The sequence below is a fragment of the Lacerta agilis genome, chromosome 3, assembly GCF_009819535.1.
Source record: "Lacerta agilis isolate rLacAgi1 chromosome 3, rLacAgi1.pri, whole genome shotgun sequence".
Taxonomy (NCBI): Eukaryota; Metazoa; Chordata; class Lepidosauria; order Squamata; family Lacertidae; genus Lacerta; species Lacerta agilis.
The window spans coordinates 38,142,158-38,167,723 of NC_046314.1; the positions used below are offsets into that span (position 1 = coordinate 38,142,158).

Consider the following 25,566-nt stretch of genomic DNA (forward strand, 5'->3'; position numbering starts at 1 on the left):
AGTTTTCTTGAAAAGGAGGAATAGGAATAAGTATATTTTCTCAGGCAGCAATCCTAGAGACTTGTCTTACATAGGAGTAAGCCTCACAGAATGCCTCGCTAAGACTTAGTTCTGAGTAAACATGCATAGGATTGCACTGTCAGAGTTAAATGTTCCAGATGTTCTCTGGAAAATTTATTCAGTTACTCTACATTATTTCTGGACTGTATTAATGTGTCGGGGCAGAGTGATATGCACATGTAGAACCACACACAAATGTATCCACTCCTGAATTAGATGCATTTCCGCTGTTTGTATTTTCAGTGCACATTTTATACTTTATTATTGATGTTGATATTTTAAGGTGTGCATAACTAGTTTTTATACTTTACAAGCAACTCTGAAGTCTAGTTTGCGATTCAGCACTGTATAATTAATAAAGGATAATAAAACTTTTTTTAAAAAAATATAGGAACAATAATAAAGAAACACCACACATTCCTGGTTGTTCTGCAAAAACTGGACCCATGTCGGTAAAATAGACCATCCACTAACCTATATTTCTTAAGGAAATAATAAAGATTCTCTATAAGACAGCATTTGTACAATTAGAAAAACTGACCTCCATCCATCCATCCTAGCTTGATTGATGTCTGACTAAAAGAAAAGAAAAGAAAAGAAAAGAAATATTAAGGGACCTGAGCAAAGTTTTCTTGCAGGTATAAAGAAACACAGGATTTCCCTAACCCTGTACCATGTCTATGAGTACTAACCATTTTCACATCTGCCACAGTAGAAAGTGTTCATGGCCTTAAGGTGCAAAATCACACACACAATAGATCTCTCTTTGTTAGTGTTAGATTTGTGTGTGTGACAAGGCATGTTGCCAGCACCTTCTTTTCCAAACCTATCTTCATTAAATCACTCACCCTTGCTCAGTTTTAAATCTCTGGATTTCCAATCGCCCTGGTCTCTTGTTCTTGGCATCACGATCTCTGTGGCTCTCCACACGTGCAAGGCCTCCATCCAGGAGCCCTCCTTGCTGCTAGCTTTTCATTTGAATCAATGGGGTAAACCAGATAAGTTCTTTAAAGGATTTACAGAGAAATACAATGACTCACAATCCAGTCGCATGCTGTAACGTTTATCACCTCTTTTGTTTCTCTCTCTCTGCTCCCCTCCTTTGGAAAGAACTTCCATTGTGCCAATTGCATTGAGGAGATTTTGTTACAAGGTTGCCGGTCCTTTAAACATGGTTGACATTGGAGGGGCTTATTTAACGGTCTGTCTAAATGGCATTTTAGCTCACCCCTTTCTAAACCCTGCAACATTTGACCCAGAGGCTTCCCAAATTGGTTTTCCCAAACCTGTTGTAAATACAGGCACATAGGGGGCGGGGAAAATATATTTTATTGCTTTTGAACAGATTCCGAATATAGGACAACTGGGTGAATAAAGGAAACATCGTTAGTCCGCATTTATGGTTACCTGAAAACAGCTGCGTTCTGCCGGGCTGTTTCTTTTTGCAGATTCTGACTTAGAGGCTCCACCTGGGAAAATTGCAGCAGATGGTTTCCATGTGTCTTCAGATGCAACTGTGTTTGCTTTTTCATTTTCAGCTGGGTAAGGCTTTCTGTATTCTTTTCAATGTTCCATTCATCACACCTCTCCCTAGTTCCTGACATCCGCTGCTCTTTCCCTTCGCAAGTTCTTGGAGAGTTAATTTGAAATGGCACTATCTTCCCATCGTGAATATAATCAATGGGTAATCCAAGCTAGAAGCAGAATGTGTCCAGTGCTGACTTGACTCCCTTCACCCTCAAAGACGGGACAAAAGTATTTCTAAGTAGAACATGTATGTAGTCAATGTTACTCCACACAAGTGGGAAGGGTTGTTGTCAAAGGATATGCTAACTAAGTATTCACTTGGGTAATAATTGTTTGCACGATTTCCCCTTTCAATAATTTGGAAATAAAAATAAATGCTAGAAGCATATCTCTGCTCTCTAAGAACCCAAAATGTGATCCATTCCTGTGCAAAATAAAGCACCTGCAACACTTTGAATGATGTGTGCTTGTCAACTTGCTACTGCTGACACCACTACTGCTCCTTTGCCTTTGAGGACAATAACCTTCCAGCTTACTACAGGCTGGTTGGGCCCAAAATCATGTCCCAAGTGTTCTTCAGGATTAACGATTTCACTGCCAGGGACCAGGAGTCAGATTCATCTTCATCAGAGATATCCCACAGCATGACGCCCAGTGGGCTGTGGTACAGTCTTCCAGCACCACTTTTTGGGATGTCACCATAGGCAGGAGTCATGCAACCATAGCACAGTGCTTTCCAGTCCCAACCCACGGAGCAGGATGCCATGGGCAGCAGCAGCCTCAAAACCTGCAAAGAAATAAAGAAGAAGTAATATGGCCACACTCCTACCATCCCTTTCCAGATAAAGATCATCCCTAAGTATGACCAAGGCTATTTCAGACCTCAAACCAGGTGTGAATCCAGATTGGAATGGTCCCAGATGATCCATTTCCTCCAAGAATGACTGCAGTTGAACAACTGCCACCACCCTGTTCAATTGTAATGAGAAGCGTGCACATTTTGTCCCACCCCACCCCCCTCATTTGGGTATTTTCTGCCCTAGGTCTATTTTTGGCAAAGCTCTGGGCCTGGAGCTTCAAACAACTGCTTTCACCACAAGGAAGTACTTCATCCAATTATCATATAAGTTACTGGCAGGCTGTAAACAACCGGGGATTCAAGCCTCTATAGTTCAAGTGAAATTGTAACTAGATATTTCATAAGTAACAGTATTTGGACAACTTTAAAAGGCCGTTTTGAAATTTGGGGAGAATTAGGCTTTAATATGTGCTTACAGAGTGGAAGAGGCTGATCAGAGACATTATTGGGCCATTTCCCACTATAGTCCAATCATGTTTGGAGCGGAAACGAAAATAGGTTGATGATTGCAGCGCTATTGTTCAAGGCAATGTTTTTATAGCTGCAAAATCTATGGAGCAAACTGTTTCTCTTGAATTCCATGACCACATTTAGAGACTAATTAACTACTGCTCTGCACAAGTTCTTAAGTTTCTCATTTTTATGATGGCTCTTTTTTTGGGGGGGGTGAAGTTGCAGAGATGTGGATCAAATGTCTGTAGATGCAGAACTCAATATTCTCAAGAGATGTAATTATATTTTATGAAGGGTTTTGCCTCCTGTATAATGGAAGATCTCACACGCATTGTCAAGGCACAGTGTGTTCTGCAACACGTTAGCCCAAAGAGGGAAGCATGAAGTGGAACTGCAATCCTGCTTGTGAGTGTGTTGTTTTTGTGGATGCAAAAACCACACCAAGACTCACCAAATGCTGAAGCTAAGGGAATTCTTGGACCAAATAATAAAATCTCTAAAACAGGGATTTTATATGAGGGAAACAGCAACTCCTTGGCCAGCAGATAACAGCTCTTGTGGGTGCCACAATTGCTTAAAGTTTTTGACATGAGTTTTACATTATTTTATTAAATGAGCAATAAGACTATTATTAGAATGCCACTAAACACATTGCTTGCTGTGCGATGGCCTGAGTAACTCCACTTTGTGACACACACACACACCCCGCCATAAACTACTTATCCAGTTGTGATGTTCAAAATACTGCAATCGGATACATGTTTAAAAGAGATAATGCTCATGGAATAACTCTGCGTCCCAGCATAATGATTTCCTTCTGCCAGTTTAATGCTGAGAGGTGGATTTTGCACAGCTAGCTTAATGTTTTTATTTCTTATTTTACCAGAGAGCTGCTTGTGGACGCCGTGTGGCTTTGCTAAGCATTTGCAGTATTCCATTTCTCATTGCCATAACTAGTCATTTCTACATTCAAAGCAGATTCTTTGCTTTCACCCTTGTTGGGCCTTGACATCAAACAGATTCAAAAACATCATCTATCTCCCTAGGAGAGTATATGTGCGTTGTTGTTGTTGTTGTTAAAAATAAGTCTATAAAACTATGTGTAGTGGGTATGGATGGGTTAATCTGTCGATTTTGGTTTCTCTCAGTTTCTCCTTTTTCCTAGTCTGAAATTCAGTTCTTCTTGCCACACCAGATTGTAAATTTTATTTAAAAGACTCCTCATGCAAATTCATCATGAATTTCTCCAATATGCATGTAATTTTGCCTGATATATACATTTTTTGCAAATGTTTTTTTCTCTAATAGATTGCATTTCTGGATGTTATTTTACTAATATACACCTTCTTATGCACACTTTACCCAAGTATATGCATTTTTGTATATGTTACTTAGCTGGAGAACTAGATTGCAAAATTCAGAAAGGCGTGACTCGCACGGGATAGCTGTGTTTTTGTTCCTATGTTGCTCCTTCATCCTTAATAGTGGAGAGGAAATCAGTACTTTGGTTCAAGGCTAAGCAAAGAGATCTAAACACCTTGCTAAATTCAGCAAGTTTGTACTGGAGTCTCCCCTTAAAGTTTCTTCTTTTCAAAATGCCAACTTTAAGGCCAGCAGCCGGGTGCCTTGAAATCTGAAGCATTTTCCTTGTGGTAGAAAGGAGGGTGTTGTTGGAAGGGACAGAATATATCATGCTTGGAGATGGGTTACCCTGTCATTTGAGGATAATACTTCATACCTTGTTCTTTATGACATCTACTCCATGAAAACTTATGCCATCATTAATTCGCTTGTCAGCAATCTAACACCCTTATCTGGGACTATCATTGGCTTGTTATACAGACATTCTGGTCTTGTGTAGACAGCAATACTGTAAAGGTAAGTAGAAACATACAGCACTGACATGCTATAAGAGGATGGAAGGGGTTTCTTTTGTTTTACATTCTGCAGTTTACATTCTGTATTTTAAATTCTGCATCTTTGTTTTAAATTCTGTATTTATATTTGTGTTTTTGTTTGCTATGTATCAATAAAAGTCAAGAGGAATAAGATTGTCATCATCCCCCCCCCCCAGGAAGCTATAAAACAGAAGATGTTTGTGGGTTGACCTCTCTAGTAAAATAAAATTAAAAAAAAATCTTACAGCTCAATAGTGTTTGTTCACAAGCTGTGGCACAAGATCTTTCTGTCCAGTTAGCAGTAGCAAACCATGTCTCTGAGTCTTTCTTCCACTGCTAACAGCTGCGTGCAGCCTGTGCTGGAGAAAAATCTGATGGTCAGCAACCCAAGGGATATATATTTGGCTGGGAGGTACTATGTTAGGTAGCGTAGACATGGCCTATTAGTTGTTTGAATGGTCATTTAGGGGGGACATCCTACTGCACTTTCCAAACTAGCCTGTTTGGGCCTCGTCCTGATTTCTGCTTTGAAAAGCAAGGGGGTGGAATGAAATGAATGAGAGGGGCAGCATCCTCAGGAAAAAATAAAAACACAGAAGGCACAAATGCATTTGGATTTTCTACAGTGTGTATTTGACAAATGATGTAGATAAGGGACAGAATCAATCTAAGTGAAAAGGAGATAAATAAAAGGATGAGATGCTATTGTAGGAATCGAACTCAGCCAACTGATTTCTGTAATGTAATGTAATGTACTGAGGGAAAATAGAAATTTGTTGCAGGGAATGATAGTGCATCAAGAAAGAGAGAGCAATGGAAAGGTTAGGAACTTGCAGTGCAATCCTGTGCATGTCTACGCAGAAGTCCCATTGAGTTCAGTGGGAGATAAGTGCCAGGCAACTGAGCCTAGAAATACAGCTTTATGTACGTAGGAAGGGAGCCTTAAACCACAAACTCTGAAGTGGTTCCATTGGACTGCACTGCAACACTTGGAACAAAACAAAATCGAAAATTCTTTCTAGTAGCACCTTAGAGACCAACTGAGTTTGTTCCTGGTATGAGCTTTCGTGTGCATGCACACTTCTTCAGATACCTGAAGAAGTGTGCATGCACACGAAAGCTCATACCAGGAACAAACTCAGTTGGTCTCTAAGGTGCTACTAGAAAGAATTTTCGATTTTGTTTTGACTATGGCAGACCAACACGGCTACCCACCTGTAACTGGAACTTGGAACAAAGCGGTTTGAGGTTTACTACTAGAATCCTGCATTCTTTTGCCTATCCCAAGCCTGCTTAGATCACCCCTGAAAAGTCTGAAGATATGTAAACATGCAATAAAATGTCGTGGTCTACTTTGGGTGCTTTGTAAGGCCTTTCTGGTTAGAGCTTTGTTTCCGTCACGAAACGTTAATACGGCTTTATAGTTCTCTTGTCACCTATCTGCAGATTAACAGACTGTATTATCACACAGCTTCTGATATGCATCTCAAAGCCTATAAATGATGCTTTCACCCATCTGTAGGATTGTAAGTGCTACTGCTGCTGCAGATGATCTTATCCGACAATCCTCAGGAATAAATATAGCCAAATGTATTGAATTTTACTATAACATCACATTTTTGGCAGTTTTTGGCAGCAGATCCACCAGAAAATTTTGGCACCAGCAAGAGGTACACAGCGTCCTGGAAAATCGGTCTATAGCTTGCATAGGAGATTCTGGATAGAACATTCCATCACTTGGGTTTCTGAAATAACTTATCCCCAAACTCATAAATCCCTCGTATCACACAGGCAGCATGTCACCGCACTCTGAGCATGCCTCAGTAAAGGCTCCACTCAATCTTTGTAGATGCTTTTTTTAAAGTACAAAATAGGCAAAACTTTATGAAGGAATTCATCACCATCGGCATGATAATGATAAAGTTAGGACTGTCTGTCATTCCCACCACTCTGCAATACTTAAATTGTGAGATATCAACATGTGTTTAAAAAAAACCAATGAGGAAAAATAGGGACAAAAATAGTAGTCGTAGTAATAGTATTTTGAAGAGGAAACCATATGTGACACTCCTTGCAATAAGACTCATTTGAGGGATGCAAATAATTAATTCATCCTCATCATTCCACTTCATAGCAGCATTCCAAGATGGTGATATTTTCTTCCACATCTGCTAGGAGCCTGACACCAGTAGTCCTGGAACCGGCAGTAGTCACAACTGTACGCACACCTGGCAGCAATGTAGAAAGCAAGGCAAAAGATTGCATACCATGACTTCCGGCGGCGACGCCATCGCCGGGTGGTCGAAGGCTGCTTCGGGTCCGAAGCGCCTTGTCCATCCCGGGGGTTAGGAGCCGCGCTACCGCAGCGTGCGGCTCCGGTTGGGGTGCGGGAAGAGCGTCCCGCACCCTGGGCTCCCCGGCTGCGCCCGCGGAGGCTCCGAACCCTTCCCCTGCCCCCCTGTAAAGGGGGAGTGGGGGTGAAGGGACAACGGAGCCGGGCTTACGGGGATATGCCCCAACCGGGATGCAAATGCGGCGGCAAAGCCCGCGGTGAGCGTCTAAGTTCTACCTGTGAAGAATGGAGCTAAAGGAACCCGGTGGTCGTGAGTAAATAATCTTGGCAGAAATCGTGTTTTTGGAACGATCCGGGGGGAAGGAGAAAGGCAGCCTGCCTCCCTCCCTTCGAGCCTAAGAAATTAACCAATTTGAGGGATTGCTGCCACAGAACTGGTTATAAAGTATTTAAAATCGATACATGAGACTGGCAAACTTTTTTCTTGGGAAGCTAACTAGCGGAAAATATCTCTATTTAAAGTTGCGGTGTTTGCGCTCCAGCTTAGGAAAATGGCGACGAACAAAGAGACAGGAGAAGAAATATGATACCCACTTCCTCCTCCTCTGCCAGTATGCTGGGTTTCGTCCTTGAACTGGTATTGAACTCTGGACTAACAGATGAACAAAGGCTCACTGCCTTGAAGGTGGAACTACTTTACAGAAAAGTTAAAGTCTTGTGTGGGGGTCTGAAATGGAACCAACTGCCCACAGAGGAGGCTAACAAAACTTTTGACACTTTGGAAGAAAATCTTGTCAAAGAGCTGAGAGGATGGATGGAAAGATGGAAAGAAATGAGTGAGCTACTTCGGAGAAGAAATTCGCTTGTTGGGGGTGGCAGCCCCAAGGCGATGTCAAGATTTGCTATATCCAGTCCCCGAGGTGTGAGCTCGGGGGCCAGGGACAGAGAATTAAGGTATTTACAAGAAGAAAAGGAATGCTACAAAGAACCGGAGAAGCTGAGAGAGGGAGAGTTGGACACCTCGGAGCTCGTGGCAAGGAGAGCTTTGGACTATGCCTGGATCTGTGGACGTTTGGAGAGGGAAGATGCATGGAAGTTCAGTGTTGATGCCATCAGGAGAAGAAGAATGGACAGAGGGGGTGTGGGGTGATGTATTAAGCAAAATCTAAAAGTAATCTGTTATGGTACTCTGAAATTGGAGGGTGAACACTGTCAACAATAGTTTGTTTTATTATCTGTGTGAACATGAAAAGAGATATTTTAAGTTTTTATGTTATTAGCAGCAGTTCAAAGGACAGAAGAGATAGATTTGATGAGGATGATCTGTGAGGATTTATGAGGATGTAGTATAAATAAAGTCGATTTAAGTGGTTTAAGTTTATAGATTAAGACGATTAAGATTAAGATGAAGATTAAGATGAATGTTTTTCTTTATATATATAATTAAGTTTAATTTTTTAAATGAAGAGGTTAAAAAGTAGATTATGGATATAAACTCGAAGGTGAAAAAGGCAGGGGAAGTCAACTGTCAAGATTGGAAAAAGAAATTTATTTTTTTTGAGATGTCTAATTAAGAAGGAAAATCATGGCAATTTTTGTATTAGATGTGTAATTGTATTTGTTTAGTATGTGTATAAATGTAGGTGTGGTTAAGGTTGTATGTGGTTATAAGTAAAAATGTCAATAAATTCTTATAAAAAAAAAAAAAAAGATTGCATACCATGCACTCACACGGCCTCTTTTGCGATTCTTCCATTTATGAATCACAACACTGCACATTGGTGATCACACACACACACACACTGCTTGTCGAGGCGCAAGGAGCCTGTCATTGTGGTACCATGTGAGGATAAGGAAAAGAAACTCAAGAAAACTTCTGGGATGGAAATAGGGCACAACTTTTTTGATTATAGTTGTAAGGAAAAACAAAATATACAATCAAAAAATCCTTCCAGTAGCACCTTAGAGACCAACTAAGTTTGTTCTTGGTATGAGCTTTCGTGTACATGCACACTTCTTCAGATATCTGCATGCACAGAAGTGTGCATGCACATGAAAGCTCATACCAAGAACAAACTTAGTTGGTCTCTATGATGCTACTGGAAGGATTTTTTTATTTTTTTATTTTATATTTTGTTTTGACTATGGCAGACCAACGCGACCACCTACCTGTAGTTGTAAGTAAGTTTTGGATCAGGCATTGGGTATTTCCAGATTCAGTCAGGCCTCCTGCTGACTGCGAACCTGGGGGTTGATTCTGGGATAGGACTGTCCTGTGACATACATCAAATAGGAGCAGCCCGTCAGAATTGCTGCCTTGGGGAGTGCTATGGCCCTTCACCTCCCTCTGGGCATATGGACAAAACACCTCCCCTTTAGCGGGATTTCCCTTTTGGCGGGAGGAGGCGAATACATATAAACCTCCTCCTCCACCACCACCACCACCATTCAAGACTAAGGATCCTACTCAATGCCTTATCTGACACCTGAGCCAGACTCTCTAAAAATCCAACTGTGGTAAAGGGCAAGAAGGCAAGACTAATTTATACCTGGGAAGTAGATCAGAATGAAGTCCCTGTCCAGCTCCACCCCCACTATGCTAGCCTCCTGAGCCTCCCTGATTGGTCAATTTCACAGGAGGACTAAATTCAAAATCCCCCCACCCAGCAAGCAGGAGAGGCCACATCGTGTCCGTTGGAAACAGACAACCAAGCTTGGCGATAGCGGCAAGCCGCATTGCGCAACAACTGTTGCCCACGGCCCAGGTAAGCAGAAGTTATCGATGTTGGGGGCCATGTTCAACATTTTCAGTGAGAAGACAGAGTTTAAAGATGGCACAGCAAAGCAATGCAACTCATTCGTTGCACTAGCGGAAGTTTGTTGCGCAACAGCTGATTCATGTTGTGCAAACCATTGCACACCCGTCTTGTGTTTCCCTCGTGCAACAATATTGCACCAGCACAACAAGCATACTGAAAAGTTACTTACCGTAAATTTAGCACTGCATAGTGCTCATAGACTGGTATTCAGAGACACATTGCCCTTGACAGTGGAGACAGAACACAGCTTTGGGCTAATGGCCACAGGTTATTAAACTCCATTATTTTGTCTTCTTTTAGAGTCTTCCATGTGGTTGACCATCCCTAGCTCTTGTGGGAGAGATTTTATGTACTTTAACTATGCTCTGTCTGAAGATGTATTCCTGAATCATCCAACATTTGTCTTCATTGGGTGAGTTTTGTTTATTTATTTATCGAATTTATATACTGCCCTGTACCCGGAGGTCTCAGGGCAGTTCACAGAATAAAATCACAATATACATAATAAAATAATAAAACAAAATCCATAATAAAAATAAAAACAGCAACCCAATAGGCTCCACCACAAAAAAAACCAACCACATTTTAAAAGGGCATAGGATGTAAATCAGATCAACCAAAGCCCTGGTTAAAAAGGAACACTTTTGCCTGGCATCTAAAGGTATATAATGAAGGCACCAGGTGAACTTCCCTGGGGAGAGCATTCCACAGATAGCGAGCCACTGCAGAGAAGGCCTGTTCTTGTGTTGCCACCCTCCGGACCTCTCGAAGATGAGGCACATGAAGAAGGGCCTCAATAGCATCAGAACATTTGTGCAGGGGAAGTGATCCTATCATCACCCAGCAATCATAAGTCAGGGACATGAAAGGAAAGGGACAGGGACTGTAGGTGTCTAGTATAAGCACACAGGTACACATAATGGTAAAACGTGGCTTTTTAAAACAACAAACAAAGAAGAAAACAGATGTATGATGCCTCTGATTGTGAAGAACAACTGAAGACTCTGAAATAAAACATCTACCCAGCTCTGGGTCCATCCTTTGCCCTACACATAGCAGGAAAAAATGTTTTCAAGAGCATTGCTTGAAGTCTTTAAGTGGAAAACTGGATCTTTATTAAAGCAATACATATTTTTTTTAACCAGACAGCTGATTCCTGAATAAACCATGTGTGCAAGACCACCAGCGCACAAGAATTGCTGCCTTTCCCCCAGTATATATTTCCACTTGCCAAGCTGGAATGATCCCACCTCTCCTTCCCCTGCATGCAGTAGTGGGGGTTTCTCCTCACTCTCCATTGTGTATTTGGGGGAAGGAGTGGGACACACAGGGATACAAGAGGAGGGAAGCCCCATTGAGCTAGCGGGAGCCCTTGCACTGGCTTCCACTAGCCTGCCAGAGCTTAATTGAATCTGGCCCTATGTGCATAAGTTAGGAACATGAGCGGAATTTTCTCCCAATGGATTTTAAGCATCGAGCTTTGGCAGTATGATGCCTTATTTACTCTTTCATCCATTATTTTAAGAACTATGTTGGGAAAAACCAACTGAACTCCATCGTGTCTAACACAGCAGTTCTGTGCAGGTCTACTTACAAGTAAGTCCCGCAGAGTTTAATAGGGCCAACACCCATGTACGCCTCAATTTCAGCCTCAAATAATATTCTGATATCCGAAAGACCATACACAATGGTTTACACTGAGGCCACATCCCCCTTCCCAGGGAACTCTGGGTATTATAGCCCTGTGAATGGAATATCAATCTCTTAACAATGCTCAGCACCCTCAACAAATTACAGTTCCCTGGATTCTTTGGGGGAAGCCGTAGCTGTTAAAAGTGGTATAACAGTGTTTTAAAAGTATAGTGTGGATGTGGTATAAATGGCTCATCGTTAATACTGAAGCAGCTGTAGGAGACCAAAGAGCTTGATCCACATGTACTAGTCAACAGAAGGGTACTGAAGTGTAGGTGGGTTCCCACGAGGCAAGACACAGTGTTTTAAGTAGCCCAGATTGACTGGGAAAACCCAGCCAGATCGGTGGGATATAAATTATTCATTCATTCATTCATTCATTTATTATTAACAACAACAGCAAGAACCTTTATTGAACTAACATAACTGAACAACAGGGGCAAAGCAACTGCTTATATACATTTCTGAAGGCTGGGCCACTCCCACTCGCAACATGGTTGGCTGGCTAAACTTCCAAGCTGCGAATCATGACTCAGAGTTTAAGGGCCAATGGCAGAGGTCCAAATCCTGATTGGATATCATGTGATTGGATATCATGTATCGAATCAGAACACAGAGCTCAGAATCCTTGGTCCAGACTCAAGCTCAGGCAAACACAGACCACTGAATACATAACACCTGCTCAAAGCTAGTAACATGTGCAATGATTACTCTGATGTGGATATGCAAATCCACCCTGTAGATCCATCTGTAGATGTGTACATTCAGTGTTAATGGTGCACACAAAGCAGAATCCTCTGGAGCATTCAACATGCAGAAGGCAAGCCAGCGGATCTGCCTGTGTGTTTTCTGCATGTGGCAGGACCCCGTAATGCATTCTATGAGGAACAGCTGTTCCTTCCATGCAACATCCCAACTGCATGCAGAAAATACTTTCTGGATTGAGGGGGCTGAGTTTCCCAAACCCCCCAAATTAATAAAAGATTTGTACCAATAGAATGAAGGTTTTTTCTATGTTTTCCCCCTCTTTCTTTCATGTTTGAAAACTATGTTCACATATGCAAAAATATTTATTGAGCACTTTTACTTGTGTGCTGTGTACTGTTACAGTTCTCGTTTATTAATGCCATTTAGATACTATTTGATGAAAGCCACAAACATTTATCTGCAGCCAAATTTTCATGGCCCCATTGCCAGATTTTTACAGACTCATGCTGTCTTTCCTGTTCTCCATCCAAACACTTTTTTTTTACAATTGAATTTAAAACTTTCCCAATTTTTTAATGCCAAAAGAACTCATTCCCCCCTTTTTTAAAGGATCCTAGAGCTTTCAGTTTTTGGAGGTGTTTTTTGTTTTTGGTTTTTTGAGAACAGATCCAGCCTTTCTAGATCCAGTTATTTGAGTTAGTTTATTCAGTTCTGCAGGCATTTAGTTAAATAATACCTGCTTAGTTGTACAACATTCTTTACTGAAATTGATTAGCCTTCAGAAACCGGGGTGTTTCTTAGAAGATCAAGGAATGGATCTATCATAAACATTATTTTTTTTAAAAGAAAAGAAAGAAAACTAGGAACCCTCCAGTTTAGATTGGCTAAATTTAGATTGGCTCCTAATTGGCTAAGGGAACCAGATCTTTCAAGACTGAGATTGCTATGTAGAGATAAATTGCTAGACAAATGATTAATTCTAGCATGAGCGCAAAATATAGCAGCCTAATTCTGTATCATTTTTGTGAGCTAAATTTGTAGCACAATACGACTTTAGCCTGTCTGCATTCAGTAATCACACAGCATGCAAATGGCAAGAAGGCAACAGATTAACAGGCAGATTGTGGCTCACATTAATTTAATTGCGTATTAAATGTCTGAAAAAGGAAGGCAGCCTCCAGGTGCAAAAGAAAATTAGTGAGGTGTCTAAATTATCATTATTGGGCACAATGTATTTCTAACAGTTGTTCTTTCTAAGGGGCACTCTTTAACATCAAACTCTAACTCTGTGTCTGCTCACTGCAGATGCTTAAAGATGGGATTTCATTGTGGAATCAGCGCTGCTCAGATAGAAAAGTTATTTTGCAGTGTCTACGTAATGTTGTCATCATCAGAATGTCAGGCCATTCTCTCTCTGTGTGTGTGCATTTAATCTGGATTCCCCCTTACTGCACAAAATCCAATAAGTTGGGTGAGGGATAACCTCTTATACGTCTGCAGTCATTGCTGGTATGGAAGCTTGCATTTAAAGAAAAATGGGTTGGTTAATAGCAGATTTAATAGCTTAGAAGCTGGATTTACCCTGTCCCTCCATCACCTGTTGTCTCATTAAAACATCACTAGCATTGCTTTTAAAAGGTAAATAAAACACACAGGGAACTTGTTGGGTTGGTTTTTTTTTTTTTAAAGAATTATTTACAGGGTTTTTTTCAGATTTGCAAGTATGGCTTTAGAGTCTAAGCCCACATGGTGAGCGCTGGTTTCATGGCTGTCTCTTGCATAAGGGAGAGAGAGAGAGAGAGAGAGAGAGAGAGAGAGAGAGAGAGGGCAAATCAGGGTTTCTGGGGTCTCCAGCATAGCTGTCAAGTTTCGGATTTGAAAACAAAGGATCAGTCTCACCTATCCCGGGGACAGTCACATGTCAATGGTGGGCGGAGCCAGAAGCAAAAGTGGGCGGAGCAGCAATGTAAACTCCAAGCGGGCTCGGAGCGGAGCAAAGAGGAGGGCAGCCATGTGCTTCGCGCGATGGAGCCCCATCGCCTTCTTGTCTGGTCCCATCAAAACAGGACAGGAAGCAGCAGCTGCTCAAAGGCAGCCAGGCTCCGCCCGCCAGCTAACCCTATTGGCCGGCTGAGGGACTCGGTGGCAACGGGTAGGGGCTGATGCAGGGGGAGGAATACACCCCCCCTGTAAGCACGGGAAATGGCTCCCACTTGCTTTGAGGGCTGAGGCTTTTCTCTCCAAGTAGGCGAGGTCTTCCCACCCAGTCCCTGGCCAGCAGGGGAGGAGCTGCTTCCATTAAAAACGGGAAATTAAAGGAAAATAAAAAATAAGGGAGAGCAGCAGGAAACTGCATAAAATAAGGGAGAATCCTGGGGAAAACGGAATACTTGACAGGACTGGTCTCCAGCTGTTTTGGGACTACATTTCCCATAATTCCTGACCACTGGTCATGCTAGCTAGGGATGAAGGAAGTTGTAGTCCTACAGCAGCTGGAGACCCAAGTTTGGGATACCCTGGGATAGAGCTTGGGGTTTGGTAGGAAAAACCCTGCCCTCTGCTGCCTGGAGGCATGCAAGGCATGTGTGGTAGTGACCTTTCTGTAGCTAGCCTCAATTGCAGGGGTAAGAACCTTTCGCCCAATGGCCTAAGTAGGCCTGCCAGGGTTACATTTGAGCTCACAATGCTGTTTCCTTCAAACCCCACCCACCTGCACCACACATGTGGCAGCATGTGTCGGACAGATAGAGACCTGGTTAAAGTGTGATAGTACCTTGGCAAGAGAGGCTGGCTGACAGTGCTGATCAGCTGGTAGGTACTGAAGTCAAGCCTGCTGGGTTCAGCTCAGCTATGAAGTTCCCCATCGGTTCCTCCATCTGAAAGACTGCAGCGCAACTGATCCCTGCCAAAAGCAGGGCTTGAAATATGCACCAGTTGCGCACTGCAGTGTCTTCGATCTCAGCTTGAATCAACTCAAATCTTTTGTTTGCAGCATGACTTGAACTCAGGTCACCCTACACAAAGTAAACATGACTCACCTGGCACCAGGTGATTGACAGGTGGGTGGACAGCCTGCCAGGTGGTAGGAGAACCCAGGATCGGTCCTGCCAGTAATATGTAAATAATATGCAATATGTTTATGTGTTTTGTGGAGGTGCTGAGGGGGTGCTTTCCCCCGTTTTGTGCCTGCCCAACTCTATTATTCATGCTGTAATCCCCCCTCCCCCTCTCTTCTTTTCAGCCTCAAACTCTCACTGTTATTTGGCCCCTCCAGACTACCTGCTTATTGAACACTCATTCTGATTTGCTTGCACAAAGCTTACACAGACATTAGATTATATCCGGCCATTACTGAGCTGCTAGGTGACTGTGAGCATTTGTTCTGCATTCTTCCTGATTTGCTTACGGGGTGTTTAGATGGCTTCTGATTATTCATCCGTTCATCCCACACTTGTCAATGCATTTCCCTGGCACTTTCCAAACTGCTGCAGAAACTCCAGATGCTTAAAAGAAAAGCGGATTTGTTGTGCTCATGTGACAGAATCCACTTTCACTCCACCCATTGAGAGTTCAGTTATGTGACACCTTTCCTTCGGTCTTCTCAGCACAACCTGAGATAAGAAAATGTCATTTGAAACACCATAACCCTGTTCTTCCTCTTCTTCTTCTTCTTCTTCTCTTCTGACAGCCTTCAGTTGCTTTATCCTCTCTGGTGTTCACATCAGTTTGAGCACAGTATGTCAACTGTCTCTTTGCAAATGGGATGAATTAGGTTGTTTTTCTCTTTTGTATATTCTTCTATATCTCCAGAGGTGTACCTAGAGTTCCTTGCACCAGCGATGTGCTGCTGCTATCGTAGCAAAATCAAGTGTGTCGGGGTAGGAGGTGCCGATGCAACACCTTTCCAAGGGCACAAGGGACCCTAGATATGCCTCTGGTTGCTTATGGTCACATCTGCACCATACATTTAGAGCACATGGCTTCCACCATATAATGCTGGGAATTGTCGTTTCCTCCAGAAATCTATAATTCCCAGCACCGTCAAAAAAACTACAGTTCCCATGAATCTTTAGGGGAAGCGATAATTGCTGAAGTGGTATACAAGTGTTTTAAATGTACACTGTGCAGAAGACATTGAAGAAGCCACAACCTGGACTCTTTATGACTTGGGCTTTTTTTTGGCAGTATGGGGAGGAACCATGTTACAGCAGCTCTCGAGCTGTGGATGTGATGTCAGAAGGAGCCAAAGTGTTTTTGAGGACTGGAAAACCTCTCTTTTTTATGTGTCTAGACTTGGAATTATTTCAGAAGCCTCAAGCAAAGGAGTGGGGCGGAATCCAAGAGTGTTATAAAACATTGATTTTGTAAATCCTTATACATCCAACACAATTCTAGCCTTTTCTATAGGGAATTGTCCAAACTATTTGACTGAGAGCTTTGCTATGGAAACGCTAATGCAAAATTTCCTGAAGAAGAGCTTACGACTCAAAATGCTTTGGATTTATAAAGCATTTCAGGGTAAGTAACACTGGTCTTTTTTTTTCTTTTTCAGCCTGCTTTCTTTGAATTTATTGACTGGGCAGCTCTTTTACTCAGATGGTCTACTTCCTCACCACCACCGCCATGTGGAAAAAAGTCCCTGACGGCTGACTTCTGAGTAGACATGTGTAAGATTGTGGCAATTAACCCCAGGAGAGTGCATGCAGGATTACAGCATTATGCTTCCATTCCTTAAATCCTTGGCGTCATGGAAGTGATTCTCCATTTTAATGGGCGTGGAGGATAAATAATATACTCAGAATCAAGGCAGGAAAATAACAGTGGAGAAGAATAAATGTGTAAACGCAGGATTGCATTGCATATGAAGTACAATGTTATTTCTAAAACTTCCAACTGTCTCAGGAGGATTCATAGCCCACCAGCACTCTCATGCTTCTGTCATTTATGTCACTTGGTTAATGTCCTGTCCAAAGTTCTGGAACTAAGGTTCATTTGTTTCTGACGAAACCCAGATTTACACTGTCCCCAATGAAAAAGCGGCTTTTCAGAAATGAGCTACCATTGCTCTTTCTAATGGAAGTCAAGGCACATTAATTACTAAAAAGGCGGAAATTATCTGAGAAACTGAAAACCCCAGACACAGATAAATAGAAAAAATAACATCATTTTTATTTACAAAAAAATCCAAATATTGGATGCTGTAAACAAAATTCACAATCTGTTCCCGCTAGCACTGGAGCAAATGCTTTACTTGGTCAGAAGTGTCCGTTTCCCATCCACTTTTTGTTTCAGCCTCCAACAGAACCCAGAGTCAAAAAGTTCCCAAAGGAACAGTCCAAGGGGAGCGGTTTGGTGCAGCAGGATGTCTCACTGAAGACTAAAGTTGTGCGGAATGCCACAGGAGAACAAATTCAGCATCGCTTGACTTCCCACAGACGGCAAGAGTTTGTGGTGCCACGTCCAACCAGTCCTGAAGTCTGCAGACTTTTCTGATGTTTAACTAGGTATAATCACGGCTTGCTAAGAAAGCAAACAAAACAAAAAAAACCTATACATGGATTATGGATTTTTGTCATTGCACTGAAAATCAGAAAGCAATACACACACAAAAGAAAAAACAACCCAAGAAAAAAACAAAAAGTGCTTAATATGTCATTAGATAGATATATTTCTCTCCATCTCATTTTCACTTTTCTTTACACGTTTTTCTTTCCACAAACTATTTAAAGCTTTCTCAGAATGGATGAGTCTTCAATATAATACAACTCACATATAAAGCACTTACAACAGGCATTTATAAGCTGTGCATGAAACTTTGTGCAATACATAGCAGCAAACAAGTCTTAAAGCATTTAAATAAAAAGAGTTATGAAAATATGGATCCTGCTTCCATTTTATTCCCCCCTCCCCATTTTTTTTCTTGTTTTGTTTTTGCATATTGTGGATTATATATACACAGTATGATTCCATTTATCTGAACTGAATGACCCAGGGCTGAGAATGAAATGATTGGATAAATGAGAGCGATATTTACATAAGTATAAAAGTGATATGCGATCACCTGAGGTCCACATAGCAGACACGGACAACTGAAGTTTCACAATAACGAACATTAACAAACTGCAGATTCTGCTAGTTATTCAAAAAGAATCTGATGTCTTTGCATTCCTCACCTCTCCCAATGACATATCAGAAGAGGTTTAGTTCCTCTTTGATTCACATTTAACCCAACAGTAACACAAACCGTAGGACTGTAATTAAGACAACATCTTAAGCTAGTTGTTTAAAACCTGGTTTCTTAAAAAATTGAAGTTTTTGCTGAATGAATAGAAGGGCCAGATCCTAAGAGTAAAAAACATTTTCTCCTTATGAATGTACTAGTTTAATAAAATTGGAGAAGGATCAGGGGGGGCATGCTGTTTGGCTGTATGAAAGGCTAGGTCTGCAAATCACAGAAGCCAACACATTCTGAAAATATGCTGTTATTTTAGTTTTGACCTAGAGTCAAAGCATCTTCTCATCACTATTACCAGACGGTTTAAAAACAACCTCCACTGCCAGCCAGTTGCAAGTGGCTGGAGTGGCTGGAGATTGCTGGCCCCTTAAAGCAGAAAGAAAGAGAGAGAGAAATGAGAGTGTGCGCTATTTCATCAAGTGAACAGAGCTCCTTGGACATGTGATGCAAGGCAACCATTTGCTGCTTGCCATGAGATGCAGCTACCTGAACTACGAGAGGGAAGGGGGAGGAGAAGAGAGACAGTGACCCTGTAATCCTCAGACTAACAATAGCAGTGTTTGGTTTTCTTAAAAGAGGGGGAAGGCTGCTCCAAAAGGGGGGGGGGAATGTCTATACTGTATTATCAGCATTTTGTGGCTGAAGCACGGCCAGATACCCCAAACCCTTTTCAATAGTGGATGACTCATTTATTTGCAGCGAAATAGCTGTGGTAGGAAAGGACATACCACATTACCAGCTGATCCTCTTGCTCCAGCCTTCTGCTCAGCTTCCCTCAGAAATCCCCTCTGAGCAACAACAGGCTAGGCTCTGATTTTGACAAAGCACATCTCCCTGTTGATTTGCTGGGCCAATGGAAAGAGGACATTTCATTTTCGTAACTGAGCACTGACTAGATGTGTATTTGTTATGAGGGTGAGGGTTAGGATTTTCTTAGCAGGCTGTGGGTAGTAAACAGACAAGCAAAAAGTGACTACTGGGGACCGACTGCCAAGATGGAAATTAATTTTAAATTTCCTGCAGAATTCACAAGGAAGTGACTTAAGTAAACAAGCTGGGGTCCTGTTAAACTGACCTTCAGACACAAAGGGATGGTTAAGAATAGAAAAGCTTCAGTAATGGATGATGGGGGAAGGGACAAATGCACTGCCAGTAGCTTTGTTAGGACAATGGGATGCTAAATTGCCTGGTTAGCAGTTTACTAATCCCTCCCCTTTAAATATTTTATGTTGCTTGAACATTTCCCTTTGCAGCGTGTGTTTCTCTCCCTTTGATTCCGCAGCAGTGGGTGGCTTAGTTCAGTTTCCTCTCCCAAACTGTAACCTTTGCTTCCTTTCTTAGCATTAATAAAACAATGTGTAGGCCGCAATCCAACACAGATTTGGAGCACTGGAGCCCAAAGATTTTTACGTTTCTGGACGTAAGAGCACTTAACTTTGTGTTTGATTGTTACTGAGGTGTTAAGTTAGATTTTGTTTGCTTCAATTAAAAAAAAAACCACTGGCTGGATGAAAAAAGAAGAAATGGTTAAATTCTTTTGTATAATCGTCACTACAGTGGTAAGGGTATAAAAAACCCTCCCAGTAAAATGATTTCCCAGCATTCCCCTAAGTCTCTTGAGAGAAAGGAAATTAAATTATTTGTACCAATGCAAAAGATTAATCATTTTAAATAAGGTACAGTACTAAACTGGAAAATGCAGTGTGACAACCAGATCAAAGTTGTTTAATACTTGCATAAAAATGTGTGTGTGTGTGTGTGTGTGTAATATAAAATATAGATTTCCAAAATCCATGCAACAGTCTTCATAATGGTTCAATTTCACATTTACTAGTGGTCCTAGAATGCACAGTGCATTCTGCTTGCTCTTTATAAATGTCAATAATTATTATTCAAATACAATATTCTTTAGCTGTCAAGGGAGCTATCCATTTGAGCCACATTCCAATGGTTGTCTGTACATCAGAGAAGCATGCAGTCGTGGTACTAGTGAATTAACTGTCAAAACCATATTACAGTACAAAACAGGGGACAAAGGGATCAGTGGGTGAAATATTTGACACTAGTATGGCTCACAAGTAACACAATGGATTTATGTTCTTGCAACCAAATGCATCCTTTGAATCCCATCTTGCTTATGAACAGTTTGTTTAGTCAGATTTTCTGGTGCAGGATAACCCTGCAAAGTGCCCACAGCATTATGATATCCTGTTGCAGACTGTATTTTATTTAAAACATTCCTTAAAATTGCTACATTTTCCCAGACCATATTGAAAATATGTGTGTATGCATGTATACATACACACGCGCACACACACACACGCACACACAACAATATACACACATACACACATGTACCTCTGATAACATCACGCCAACAATAGAAACTTTATATAGGTATTTGCCAGGGGGAAAAATAGGCATTTCCTCCACCATTTATTCACAAGCTTTTTTGTTTGTTTGTTTGTTTGTTTCTTGTGTCCCTGATAAAAACAAAATGCAAGTTTAAACCACAAAACTATATTTTTCTCACTTCAAATTTTCTAAAGGTATCAGGCACTTTTGTTTAACATTAGCATGTACAAATATAGTAATATCTTATCTTTCCTCTCTTTTTTTAATAGTCTACTCTGCTTTCTACTTGCTTGGATAACTTATCTGAGAAATCTTTGGTCCTGAAGCATATGATGCTTGCTACAGCTGGTTTTCTGGCTTTTCCACATTTTTTTTTAAACAAAATGTGAAGCACGCACACAGCTGGAAATAATGAAATTTGTCATAATCTCTTCCCCCACCCCACCCGTTTCTCTCTTTAAAAAAATAGTAACTGTACCCACCTACAACTGCTTTTTTTTCTTTTTCCATTTTGGAGCAAGCTGGTTCTCTTAAACTGCTTTCTATTCAAGCAAGCTGTACATTCTATGGGTTCATTCCACTGACAGCACTTAATACTTGCCCCCAAGGCAGTAATTCTAAAATATCTCTTATTCCAACATATCTCTGTGTTATGAATCTAACCTTAAATTCCTGAACGCATATTTCCCTTCCCCACTCGTATTTCCTCCAATCTTTTTTTGTTTTGTTTTGTTTTTTGCAGATTCATTTAAAAAATAAAGGCTTCCCAACTTTCACTCTGCCATAGCTATGGGAGCAGGCATCGCCAACCCATATTGTCATCAAGCATTTCCTCCTCCCTGGTTTACTTCAAGGGGACGTATTTGCTTTTCATGACAGGCCTCTGTGCTTTGGGGTAGAGAATCCAATGAGGTTTTTTGTTTTTCGGTTCTTTTTCTAAATCACTCTCTGTTACATTAGACTGAAGAACCGACAGCTTCTCTCAAGCTGAAAAGCCAGAGCAGACCACCATTGCACAAAAAAACACCCCATTGTTTGTTTCTAAAAAAAGAAGAAGAGGGGGGAGTGCTGCCTTCCCCCCTTTATTTGCTTGACAGAAAACACAATCTCCACCAAGCCTATTAAATCTGCTAATTACAGGGCAACCAAGTTGAGTACGTGTGCTGCTGACACGGGAACATTGGCTGAACCTGGGCAATATAATAATTGCTAAAGTTAGCATCTGCTACATACGGGGCTGGCTGGTAGTAGCACGTGACGTTGGCCACATTGGGGATGATATTCTGGTCAGCTAGCACACGGATGGCCAGCATGGTGATAAGGTTGAGAGTCTGTCTCCTCTCATGTCCCATCAGGCACACGGTGCTCTCATTCACCACACTGTGAAGGGTCATGAGATAGTCATACTTGCGGTCCTCCAAGCCCACAAAGTGGTTCTGCAAGTACGACTCCAATTTCCGCTGCTGCTCCCCGATGTCCGAGAAGTCAATGAAAAACCTGGAGCACATGTATCTCTGGAGAGACTTGATCTCAGATTCCGAGGCTGCCCTGAAGCCCCTTACGAGGAGGTTGCAGTACTTCAGGAGACCACCTCCCCTGATCTCTTCCGGGTTTCTGGTAGCAATGACCTTGTTGCAAAGGTGATCAAAAGCTTCTTGGAAATCCCCATAGACACTCTCCCCGATTATAGTCGGGTGAAAAGTTTCAGTCATCGGGTTCTCTGAGCATTCGTAAAAAAGGAGGAGAGAGTCTAGCTTGATCTGAAAGGAATCTACGCTGAACTCAAACTGCCTTCTCAGGGAGTCCACAAATTTCAGCTCCACATTTTTCCCACTGTTGTTGGACAAGGAGATGAGACTCCACCGATCTGAATCATTGCACACTTTCACCATTTTCTGCACATAGGCTTCCTACAATTTGAAACACACGGGGGGGGGGAGAGAGAGAGGAGGGAGGAGCAGATCAGAAAACCAATAAACGCACCTCCTCTTTAGAGCCTACATTTGCATTTGATCCCAGCTCCACCCTGCCCTAGCTTGCAGCAGAGCAAATTTACAGAGCCCAGGCGTAAGAAAGAGACACTGTGGACAGATTTAGCATGCGGTTTTGCAGACATGCAGTTGCAAAGGACCAAAGGGCGAGGGAGTGCTTGTAGCATGGTCCTGCACAAAGGACATATTCTGTAGCATTTTATTAAGGCTTTTCCTCCGAAGAGATTGAATTAATGCATGCTAAACAAAGATGCACACACAGAGAGAGAGATATAGTGAAGGGGACAGGACTCTTTCAGAAGGTGACGGTTAAAATGTAGCATACATGCAAAGGAGAATAATAATCAGATTGTATCTTATAAAACCACTAGTAGCTTTCCCTCAAAAATAAACTTGCACCAATATTCTGGGAACTTTCAATGTTATCTCAACCTTCATAATCTCCTGCCCACCTCCAAAACAAGGCAAGACAAAACCAGAGCAGGTATGAAGAGGGAAATTAACCCTTTCTTCCCCTGCTGTGATCTAGAATAAAATTTGTGGTGTCAACACAATGAGCAGGACAGCCCCCAAACTTAGCAGGGCTGGCTCATTCCACACTGCCATCTAAAGAAGGGGAATGGCATTAGGGCCCTTTTTAAACCATCTAAAATGCCCTTACTGTACCATTGGTTAAAACAGTTACTTGATTCAAGGCAATCCAGTTTCCCCGTACCTAATTAAGCCACTTAATCAGCGTTGCAAAGGTGTTTAAGCACAAATTAGTGAAGTGCAGCACTTTTTTTTTTTAAAGAAAGAGCTGGGTTCTTCAAATACTTAAGGTTGCAGAGCAGCATTATGAGAGTATTTTGACAGCAAACCCAGCCTTTGCATTCGACATGCAGGTCAAGGAGACAGAGGAGCACCATGCCCCTCTAGCGGGCCTAGCCACAAACCAATTAAAAGAAAGTAACTGCATTTAAAACGGCTTAGCCTGATGAGAATTAATGGAGCTAAGATAGCATAAATCCAAGTACTTCGGTTTGGCTCAGGCCCATTTACTAAGAAAATAATTGATAATTACCTATAAATATTGTACATACACATTGTACATACACACGTACACACACATATAGAGACTTAGAAATCACTCTATATGAGCCATGCCAAGTTAGTATTTCAAAAAGCTTTAAGGGGAGGACCTGTATGTGAATAATCCTGGGGGTTTGTTTGTTTTTAGCAATGGGGTGTGTGTATTCTGCCACCTTTTAAATTTTATTTTAATTTTTATTTAGCTGCACTGCAATCTAAAATAAGGGCTAGCTTGTCCTAGAGGCTGCGCCTTCTCCATTCTGTCCGCCTCCACTGCTCTGTGGCGGCCCATTTTGGAGAGGCAGAAGCGAAGCGAGAAGGGAGGTTCTCCCAGCCGGCCGGGGACTGCGAGAGCCTTCCATTTACCTTGAGGGTGAGCGGGGTGATCTTCTCCTTGTTAACTCCTTCCGGCAAGAAATCCAACAGGCAGTCCAAGACGACGTCTTTCACCGTCTGGAACTCGGCTTCGCCCTTCAGGTCGGCGCAGAAGATGAGGTCCAAGTCCTTGTAGCCCAGGCCGCTGTCCTGGTGCAGGACGTGGCTGGCCGCCGAGCCGTTGAGGCGCACATCGCGCACGCCGATGCGCTGCTCCTCCAGGCGGCTGCGCACCACCTTCACAATCTGGCGCGGCTGCATCTCCAGCGTGGGGAAGTTGCCCCGGCCGTGGATCGGGATGGTCTCGCTCAGGATGCGGTCCAGGCGCTGCACTTGCTCCCAGCTGAGCACGTTGCAGCGGCTGCTCTCGCTGCAACCCAGGCACGGCTCGGCAATGGCCTGCCGAGGGCAGTCGCCGTCGGCGCCGTCGGAGCTGCTGCTAGTGCTGCTACTGAGAATATTTTCCTCATCTGCCATGGTCCAGCGCCGTTTGCAGGTTGGAGCGGATCAAATCGTTTTGGGGGGGGGGGGGAGAGACGGCCTCCTTTGCTGGAGATTCTTCTTCTTCCACTCCTAGCGGGACGGGGGGAGGGTTGTTTTATAAAAAAAAAGGCAAGCAAAAAATCAGGAATTTATAGCTTATGATGAAGGCTGCGATCCTCACAGGGGCGAAAGTAGGCTTTCTTTCACCCAGTTTGGCACCCCACCCCCTGCGCACACACACGCTGGGAGCCTCAGTGGCTCCCCTCTAGGCTTCACCCGGGCCAAAAAACCGGCTAACCGCCCTCACCCCACGTAGTTATGGCCCTGGATCTTCAAGCCCCTTCCTCTTGACAGGTCTGAAATGGTTGGAGGATCTCAGCCGCTCTCCTGCGCTCCCCGCTCCCCGCTCCCCCTTCCCTTCCCGGAAAGCGGCTTTGGGCTGCGCTAAGCGGCGCTTTCAAGTGAAGCCACGACTCCCGGAGTGGACTCAGCGTTTCGAAGGAACAGGAGGCAGTTTTAAGTGTGTTTTCACCGTCCCGCTCCTGATCTATCCGCCAGTATACACACCTGGGGGCTTGCTCCTGATCACCTGCCGTGTGGCGCGCGCGTGTGTGATCGAGCTGCCCTTCTGACAGATAGCAGCGAAGGATGGCGAGGGCAGGCAGCCTGCACCCCTTGCACCACTGGAGGAGCCGCCTGGCGCAAACCTTTACTCCGGAATCCTGCCCCCCGGTTCTTCCGCCCAGC

The 25,566-nt window shown here is 42.7% G+C and overlaps 1 protein-coding gene across 1 annotated transcript; it reads right to left on the minus strand.

Moving 5' to 3' along the window:
• Positions 1–21,613: 21,613 nt before the first annotated feature.
• Positions 21,614–24,871, minus strand: TENT5A (terminal nucleotidyltransferase 5A). Its single transcript, XM_033143294.1, has 2 exons — positions 24,328–24,871; positions 21,614–22,809 (listed from the first exon to the last, which is right to left on the minus strand). Exons 1-2 carry the CDS (start codon positions 24,811–24,813, stop codon positions 22,030–22,032), a joined length of 1,266 nt encoding a protein of 421 aa, XP_032999185.1. The 5' UTR covers positions 24,814–24,871; the 3' UTR covers positions 21,614–22,029.
• Between the last annotated feature and the right edge of the window lie 695 nt (positions 24,872–25,566).

Excerpts from the sequence above, each read along its gene's own strand:
- TENT5A (XM_033143294.1), bottom strand. The coding sequence starts at position 24,813 with ATGGCAGATGAGGAAAATATTCTCAGTAGCAGCACTAGCAGCAGCTCC. Across the intron at positions 22,810-24,327 it reads TCACCCCGCTCACCCTCAAG|GAAGCCTATGTGCAGAAAAT; the intron begins GTAAATGGAAGG and ends TTCAAATTGTAG.